Genomic DNA, 10,061 nt, shown 5'->3' on the forward strand with positions numbered 1-10,061 from the left:
TAATGGCCAGCCTTAAAATCTGAGTGCTTGTGTCCAAATATTGATCGCTGCCCACCTCTGTAGATGACCTTCCTCCGTACGGTCAGCATGACTTGGCCGTTGCGGGCAGCATTGGTCATCAAATCCAGCACCTGCTTGTGGGAGCGACCTTTGACCATCACGCCATCGATCCCTATTAGCTCATCTCCCGCTCTCAGGCGACCATCTTTTTCCGCAGCTCCGTTGGGCACAATGGCCCCGATGTACACCTGAGGAAAGACGTTCTGCTACAGTGTCAGTACAATGGGAGTCTCCCACATTAACACTTTTTAACCATGTTTTCTCTGAGGACACGACTGCTTCCTCCCAATCCGATTTCGAAAGCCTGAGTTATACTATACAGAAAATACCAGATCTACAAGCTGACAATGTGTCGCAGCGTTACATTATCAGCTTGTAGATCTAATATTTTCTGTGTGCGACACTGGTCTAAGCAAAGGTCAGGGTCTAGCTTCTCTCAATTACTGTTCAACTCAGGAATAGTGATCTCCATTATCCACCCATTACTGAGGTCATAAGTAAAATGTTTAAAATAGTAATCTATACTTTGCTATACAGCAGTGTTGCCTGAGGGTGTAGCTCCCTGATAATAACAGATTTTCAAGTGAAAGAAGGATGAAAATGTGTTATTTTTGGCTATGTACACTGTCGGCAGATGATAGACTACTATACAGTATACTCAAAAACATGCACATTGCAACTGAAATGTTGAGGGTAGTTCACTTTCTTTCTTTCTTTTTCCTTTATTTATTCAGGGGAGCCCATTGTTTTCAAGGACGCCCTGATCACAGCATATAAGACACAATACAAGCAATGAAAAATAACACAATAACACAACAGGAAATCGAATCACAGTTCAACGTTACAGATGCAAAAAATATAGTTGTTCACGAAGCTTAGAGTATACGTGTGCTGCTGTTGTAATCCTGTTCTTTTCCTTTTCTTTTTTTTCCTCTTTGTGTCAAATGTTTGTATTATGTTTCGCATACATGGCTGCTGTGTCGCCAGACAAATTTCTGTGTGAACTGACAATAAAGTACTATATCATCAAATCATATTGTAAGAGCCTGAAATGATGAAATGAAAACATGTGCAATGAAGTGGTGTGACCATGGGGTGGCGCTGTACTTTATAAATGGGTCAAGTTCACGGGCACCTTTGGGAGGCTTTGACCGAACGGTTTTGACCGCAAATTATGCTGTGAATCAAACGTTGTGGCGCGAGTTGTTTGTAGTAAATGTTTGATTACCTGATCTGTCTATGGAGCCTAATGGGCCTACGTTTTGCTTTTGGCACGGTGAAGTAATAAATACACTTATCTGCATGAAGAACTTGCCTGCATCTTATCTGTTGAACATTCACACAACCAGCGAACAGCATAGTATTATACCACGGCGCGTCAACCAAGTCCAACGACGGGTTCATCTCCTCGGTAGCGCGGTAGTAGACTGCGCTCCCTTAATATTAGTCAAAACCTGAAGCACCAGTTGGACCTTTGTGGCTTTGTATGCTGCGGGAGCTGCGCTGCGTTTGGACGTGGCGGAGGCGGCGGCAACAGGACGAACGGAGGGAGCTGCTGTTGCCAGGGATTGAAGAGGATTCCACTGTGTTTGTTGCTGCGTCGGGAGAACGGGAACGTCGCCAGCCATCCGCGGTGAACGGAGGAGCGGCGGAGATCCGGAGGACGGCTGTGGAACGCACTGGACGGCTACGTCATCACCGCACGGCGCCCAACGGCTGCACCGAGGTATGCATACTGGTAAAATGGCCATTCATATTGTGCGCGCACATTAAACTGGGGGTGAGCGTAATTCCATGGTTGCTGAAGAGGAGAACTGACTTTTATCGTTTCGTGTGACTTTTAACGGCTTCCCACTGACTTTGTGTTCTCCCACTGACTTTGTGTTCTCCCACTGACTTTGTTGCGTCGCGCGAACTGTTCTCATTTGCTCACTGACTATTTATTATGGATGCGCGCCGAGCGGCGTCCGAGGTAGCCATGGATACCCGTGTGCGCTCCGTGCGCTCTGCGTCTATTGGTGACGTCACGGACAAGGTTCCAATTCTATCTGAAAAGCGGGTGGGTAAAATGACGGCAAAGGGGCTTTCCGATAAATATGACAGGTTGCAAGCTGGAAGAAAGGCTAGGCTGAATATGGCAGCCAAAATAAGGGATTCCATTCAAGGGTTCATGAAAAATAATGAGAAAAACAAGGTACTAAACGCTCTTACCGAGCTGGTTCAGGTGTGCAACGAGGCAAAAAGCATGCATGATAATATGTTGGGGTTTATGCCATGTGATGAAAAGGAAAAACAAGACATATGGTTTAAAGCAAAAATGTTATCAAACAATGATTGTATGTCAAATGCAGATTTGTGGGTTTCACAAAATGATGATGATGATGATGATGATGATGGTGGTGGTGGTGGTGATGATGATGATGATGATGATGATGATGATGATGATGATGATGATGATGATGATGATGATGGCAATGATACAAAGGAAAATGAAATCAATGGTGGAATTCCGTGTGGTGGTCCAAATGAAGGCAATAATATTGGTGGTACAGTTGCAATTAATGAAAATGATGGTACAGGTGGTGTCAATTTAATTGATGACTGTATTGCTCCAAACGACAGCATTTCCAATGTTGCCAGTAACCACTCCAAGGCAAGTTGGAAAAGTGGCAGGTCAAGTATGGCCTCCGCAATGAGAATTGCTGAAGCGGAGAGAGCAGCACTCATTGCCCGTGCAACAGTTCTAAAGGAAAAACATGCTTTGGAGGAACAGGAGCAAATTCTCAGGAGGAAAAGAGAGCAACTGGAGTTGGACGCAGAGTTGGCTGCAACGGCTGCAAAGATCAATGTGTTACACTCTGAGAATAAAAGTACACCCAAAGCACCTTCAAATGCAATGAACTCATATTTGGAAAGGGAAAAGAGGAAAAAGGGCATCAATGTCAATGCATTAAATCCAATGGCAAAACCATATAAACCTGGAAATTTAAGCCACCAAAATAAATTAACACCACCGTCAATCCCAACAATGAAACCAATAAATGTGAAATCAAAGGCATGTGACCATAAACCATCCTTCAATCATCCATCTAACCATACCCAAAAGGAACAACAGACAAACAAAATGGAAGCACCACCACCTGAGAAACCATCTGCAAAGGTCCAACTCAATCAAAATGAATCCATAACCCTACTTTCCATCATGGAGAAACAAAACGAAATCACTGCTGCTCTGGTACATCAGCAACAGTTGAGGTCTCTACCACCAAGGGAGATTCCGATATTCACAGGTGACCCTCTACAATATAGGGCATTCATTAAGGCCTTTGAACAAGGCGTGGAGGAAAAGGCAACAGAAGCGGATGCTTTGTACTATTTGGAACAGTTTACAAGAGGACAGCCACGGGAGTTGGTTCGTAGCTGCCAGCATATGGCTCCGGAGCGTGGCTACGCAATGGCAAAGGGCCTTATACAAGAACATTTTGGAAACCAATACAAAATTGCAAACGCATACATGCAAAAGGCCTTGGCATGGCATTCCATAAAATCTGAAGACTTGGATGCCCTCCAAGCCTACTCGCTGTTCCTGCGTGGCTGCTGTAATGCAATGGAGGAGCTGCAATACATGCAGGAATTGGATATGCCGGTCCATATGAGGGCTATCATATCAAAACTGCCATACAAAATGAGAGAGCAATGGAGGTCCACAGCTCATAGCATTATGGAAAACACACAGGAAAGGGCCCACTTTTGGGATATTGTAACGTTTGTGGAGCGACGTGTCAGTATCCTTTCCGATCCTCTGTTTGGTGACATACAAGAACCAGCATCCGGTGGGGTTGGTGCCAGATTTAAATCATATCCAGCCAACAGACTGAAGGGAAACATTGTTGCCACCACCGTAACATCAATGGAGTTGCCTGACGGAGGTCAAGAGCTGACATCACCAACATCAGATTCAGCAACTGCTAGGAAAACTGGATGCTTGTGCTGTGAGCGCAGTCATGCATTGGAGGACTGTAAACTGTTCAAAGAAAGAGAACACAAAGAGAAAATACAACTTCTGAGGGAAATGGGAGTTTGCTTCGCTTGCCTGTGTGTCGGTCACATAAGCCGGGAGTGCAAAGAGCGTTTGACATGCAAGGTCTGTGGTCGGACTCATCCAACTGCACTTCACACTAAAAGGCAACCACTACCTACAGAACACAAGGAATCAGTCGACAATAAGCCAGTCTCACAGGAAACATGTGGACATACAGGGGCCGGTAAGGACCGTTGCGTGTTGTCCATCCTCCCTGTCAGCGTGAAGGCAACGAAAGGAGATAACATCGTTCAAACATATGCCTTCCTGGACCCCGGTAGCTCAGCCACGTTCTGCTCAGAACAGCTAATGCAGAGATTGAACCTTACAGGCAGAAAAACTAACTTCTTGCTGAGCACCATGGGGCAGGAGGCTGTTGTTCCAGCTTACACTTTGAATGGGTTGGAGGTAGCGGAGCTGGACAGCAATGATTTCTATCTTCTGCCAGAAGTTCTTACCCAGAAGAAGATGCCAGTCACTGCTGAAAACATGGTAACACCTGAGGAGCTGGCTAAGTGGCCGTACTTGTCCGGTGTACACATCCCACAATTGAAGGCAAATGTCGACCTGCTAATAGGAACCAACGCGCCCAGGATATTGGAACCCTGGGAGGTCCGCAACAGCCACAGTAATGGACCGTATGCCATAAGGACAGTGCTTGGTTGGGTCGTCAATGGACCACTAAGTGGAAACAGTGGTGGTGTGGAGGCAGAGTTTCCCTCTGCCTCAGTGAACAGGATTGCAGTGTGTAGGCTGGAAGAAATGCTGGCAAACCAGTACAATCATGATTTCAATGAAGTACCCGTAAAGGCGGAGGAAATGTCCAGAGAAGACATGAGGTTCCTGGATATTGCGGAAAGTTCGGCAGTGCTCAAGGAAGGGAGGTACTGTTTGAAATTGCCCTTTAAGAAGGAGGTCTGTCTGCCCAACAATGTTTCAGTGGCAAGGCAAAGGATCCAGGGTTTGAGGAAAAAGTTCCTCAACAACGAAAGCCTGCACCAAGAGTATGCAGCGTACATGAACAAGCTCATAAGGAACAACTATGCAGAACAAGTACCTCAGCAACAGCTGCAGGGTCAGAAGGGGAAAGTGTGGTATATCCCGCACCACGGTGTTCACCATCCGAGGAAAGGAAACCTTCGCGTGGTGTTTGACTGTGCGGCCACATTTCAAGGAGCATCTCTGAACAGTGAGCTTCTGCAGGGTCCTAACCTTACCAGCGTACTTCTTGGAGTTCTCACTCGCTTCAGAGAGGAACCGGTGGCATTCATGGGTGATGTTCAAGCCATGTTCCACCAGGTGAAGGTTGCTGAGGAAGATAGAGATTTTCTGCGCTTTCTCTGGTGGCCTGAAGGAGATGTCACTAAGGACCTTGTGGAGTACAGGATGACTGTGCACCTGTTCGGTGCTGCATCATCTCCTAGTTGCGCAAGCTACGCCCTGAGGAAAACTGCTGATGATAACCAATCTGAGTTTTCATCTGAAGTCGTTCTAGCTGTTAAGCAGAACTTCTATGTGGACGACTGTTTAAAAAGTGCAGCCACTGAAGGAGAAGCTATTCAGATGATAGCTGATCTGATCACTCTGTGTGGCAAGGGGGGCTTCATCCTGGAGAAGTGGATCAGCAACAGTCGTGGCGTTTTACAGTCCATCATGATAGAGCAATGGGCCAAGGATCTAAAGGAGTTGGATCTGGATAGAGACAAACTCCCAATGGAAAGAGCTCTGGGCCTACTATGGTGTGTGGAGACCGATGCTTTCCGATTCAAGTTGGAGTTGAAACAACAGTCTCGCACCAGACGTGGTATGCTGTCCATCACCAGCTCTGTGTACGATCCACTAGGTTTCCTAGCGCCAGTCACGTTGCGTGCGAAAATAATGCAGCAGGAACTCTGCAGAAGAAGATGTGGGTGGGACGATGACTTACCACAGGACATCGTACACCAATGGAAAGGGTGGTTGGAGGAGTTGGAGCAGCTGGCTACGTTCCGTGCAAGTAGGTGCATCAAGCCAGTGGCCTTTGGCAAGGTCAAACATGCCCAACTACATCACTTTGCCGATGCCAGTGAAGCTGGATATGGAACCGCATCGTACATCAGGATGTTGAATCAGGAAAACCACATCCATGTTACCTTTCTACTCGGCAAAGCCAGGGTAACGCCATTGAAAGCAGTTACTATTCCTCGGTTGGAGCTAACGGCTGCTGTCCTTGCCGCCAAAGTGGACTTGATGTTGAAGGCGGAGCTGAAGTTCCAGTTGGAGCAGTCAGTATTTTGGACTGACAGTACTTCAGTGTTGAAGTATCTGAACAATGAGGACAGGCGTTTCCACACATTTGTGGCCAATAGAATCTCGACCATCAGAGAAACATCTAAACCCTCACAGTGGAGACATGTCTGTTCCAAAGACAATCCAGCTGATGATGCGTCAAGAGGAATGAAGGTCTCAGACTTCCTGAGTGGCAGCAGGTGGCTCGAAGGTCCTGCATTTCTCTGGAAGCCAGAGGAGCATTGGCCCAAAACTGTGTTGGACATCTCAGTGGACGCTACTGACCAGGAGGTCAAAAGGGAGGCATTGGTAAATGCCATTAATGTATGCGACATGTCTAGCCCGACATATCAGCTCATTGCTTACTACTCAGACTGGAAGAGGCTCAAGACGGCAGCTGCCTGGTTTCTCAGGCTGAAGGTAATGTTGTTGGAGCGGAGCCGTCTAAGAAAGCAGGCTGAAAGTCAAAGGCTCACAGCAACATCTAGGAGCTGTACCTTGACGCTGGATGACCTGCAGGGAGCAGAGGTCGCTATTATTCGTTACTGTCAGCGACAGAGATTCAGCGAGGAGATTGCTGCTTTAATAACCGGAAAGGAAGCTGTGAGTCGACAGAGTCCCATATATCAGCTGGATCCAGTGTTGGAAGACGGACTCTTAAGGGTTGGAGGAAGATTAAGTAGAGGATCAATGCCAGAGGAGGCTAAGCATCCACTCATTCTATCCAAGGACCAGCACGTTTCTATGCTCATTCTCAAGCATGTACACCAGAGTCTGGGACATGGTGGAAGGACTCACACACTGTCCAAAGTGAGGAAGAGATTTTGGATCACCAACGCTCATGCAGCTGTCAGGAAGATCATTGCTGAATGCAGCTTTTGCAAACGCTACAATGGCAGAGCAGTGGAGCAAAAGATGGCAGATCTCCCAGCTGACAGAATCCTTCCAGACCTACCACCTTTTACCAACACAGGGGTAGATTACTTTGGACCAGTCGAAGTGAAGAAAGGAAGATCAACCTGTAAGAGGTACGGAGTCATATTTACCTGTATGGCAAGCAGGGCCATCCATCTGGAGGTAGCAGTGTCATTGGACACAGACGCATGCATCAACGCTTTGAGGCGTTTTATCAGCAGGAGAGGACAAGTGGCACATTTGCGGTCCGATAATGGTACCAATTTCATTGGGACAGAAAGAGAACTGAGGGAGGCTCTGGCAGCTTTGAATCAGGACAAGATTCAAGGAGTGCTGTCACAGGTTGGAGTTGTCTGGAGCTTTAATCCACCAGCAGGGTCACATCACGGTGGTGTCTGGGAACGGCTGATCCGCCTGGTGAGAAGGGTTCTCAGTTCCGTCCTACGTCAGCAGACGTTGGACGATGATGGACTTCATACAGTGTTCTGTGAAGTGGAGGCCATTTTGAATGACCGTCCAATAACTACCCTCTCGGATGATCCCAATGACCTGGAGCCACTTACGCCGAACCATCTTCTCCTCTTGAAGGGTAAACCAGCTTTACCACCTGGAGTGTTTGACACACATGACCAGTATGTAAGAAGACGATGGAGACAAGTACAGTATCTCGCAGATCTTTTCTGGAAAAGATGGGTACGTGAGTACTTGCCCTTGCTACAAGAGAGACAAAAGTGGAATCAGAAGAAAAGGAGCTTGACACCGGGAGACATCGTTGTCATCATGGATTCTTCGGCTCCTCGTGGGTCCTGGCCACTGGGCAGAGTTTTGGAGGTCTTTCCAGACCGGCACGGACTGGTACGTTCCGTGAAATTGCAGACTAAAAGCAGCACCATTGAGAGGCCAGTGACAAAACTGTGCTTGGTTCAAGAGGTCTAAATGTATTTGAATCCTAAACATGTTTTGGCTCTTTATTTTGTTTATTGGTTTGAATTGTTATTTCTACCCGCCTTAACAATTAGGGGCCGGTTTGTAAGAGCCTGAAATGATGAAATAAAAACATGTGCAATGAAGTGGTGTGACCATGGGGTGGCGCTGTACTTTATAAATGGGTCAAGTTCACGGGCACCTTTGGGAGGCTTTGACCCGGAAAGGCGAACGGTTTTGACCGCAAATTATGCTGTGAATCAAACGTTGTGGCGCGAGTTGTTTGTAGTAAATGTTTGATTACCTGATCTGTCTATGGAGCCTAATGGGCCTACGTTTTGCTTTTGGCACGGTGAAGTAATAAATACACTTATCTGCATGAAGAACTTGCCTGCATCTTATCTGTTGAACATTCACACAACCAGCGAACAGCATAGTATTATACCACGGCGCGTCAACCAAGTCCAACGACGGGTTCATCTCCTCGGTAGCGCGGTAGTAGACTGCGCTCCCTTAATACATATCATATCATATCATATCATATCATATCATATCATATCATATCATGTACTTACTGGCTGCTCAGGTCCCTCTCCTCCCAGAACCCGGAACCCAAAGCCAGTCTCGATGTCTCTCTTCAGGAACACATCTATGTCTTTGGTGTGTGGCTCTGTAGGGTAGAAGTCATGCTTCATCAATTTGTCTTTATTTTACTGATTAGTTCAACATCATGTTGAGTGTTGTAAAGGTGAAGGGGCCATTTGACTTTTTTCTGCTTTGCTGAGTGGGCTTGCTATGAATAATACATTATTGATGGGGTGCAGTGCACTACACACACTGACTGATCGAGTTGCTGGATGAGTCTAAGTTCAACAAAAGGCAAAGAAGTTACTTTTAGAAGCAAGTCCATCAATTGCAGCGGTTCCCAACCTGTGGGCCGGGGCCCATTGGTGGGCCCTGAATAATTGGCAAAACAGTACGCATTTAATGATAATATAACGTTAATAAAGATATATCGTCGCTGTCGGGTGGAAACCTTGTATGTCCAAAACCTTCCTTTTTTGTTATTTTAAAAACGATTTAAAATAGTGGAAATAGACGATCTACAAGCACACAATGCCTCACGGTGTGAGGCGTTGTGTGCTTGTAGACCTCAATTTTCACTAGTCTTGTGCGACAGTCTTGTATGATGTTGTAATTTACGAAAAAACTTACAAATCCGAAACTTTGAGATATGAGAACATTTATTTTCATTGTGATGCCATTTACCAATGAATAGGAACTTAAAGTATACTATATTAGGTCCATTGATCCAAGCCGTAACACAATCCATTGATAGTTCATTAAAATAAAATGCACACAGACCATCCATCTGACCACTTAACACCATTTATATGCCCTCTTACACAAACTGTGTCTCTAGTGGAGCCTTCTTCAGCAAACTTTCTCATTTGGTTACGCCGTTCTAAAAGCCCTGAACTTGGGAGGCTTACTCATTGTGCACAGCGAAAGCCCAGGTTAATTGAACTCTCCATGCCCACTAGACATAACAAGTAGGTCGAAAAAAAAATGAGACTCTCGACAGTTAAGAAGAAATGCGAACACAAGCACTTGTTCCTTTTAACATCACTTAAGCCTGATGAGCTCAACAAACACTGGTAGTTGACTGGAGTTGACTCCCCTGCTCCGGCTGTGCCTATTGTATGTACTCACATCTGAAGGGATATTTTCACCCCCCCCACGAAATCTTTTTTTCTATCGACTACTCACCCCATGGAGTCTTGAATTCATGGATATTTTTTTGTTTTTCTCG

The 10,061-nt window shown here is 46.1% G+C and overlaps 1 protein-coding gene across 1 annotated transcript in view; it reads right to left on the reverse strand.

The window, feature by feature from the left end:
• The window catches only part of magi3b (membrane associated guanylate kinase, WW and PDZ domain containing 3b), a gene marked incomplete at both ends in the record, with an annotated part of 266,704 nt that overhangs the window by 11,591 nt on the left and 245,052 nt on the right, over nt 1-10,061 (reverse strand). Inside the window, 2 exons of the mRNA XM_080728681.1 lie at nt 56-263; nt 8,824-8,918. Of these exons, the coding sequence (XP_080584807.1) occupies nt 56-263; nt 8,824-8,918 (303 nt within the window). The remainder of the gene's footprint in view (nt 1-55; nt 264-8,823; nt 8,919-10,061) is intronic.

Source organism: Nannobrachium achirus (genome assembly GCF_963921795.1).
Source record: "Nannobrachium achirus genome assembly, chromosome: 6".
NCBI classification, from domain to species: domain Eukaryota; kingdom Metazoa; phylum Chordata; class Actinopteri; order Myctophiformes; family Myctophidae; genus Nannobrachium; species Nannobrachium achirus.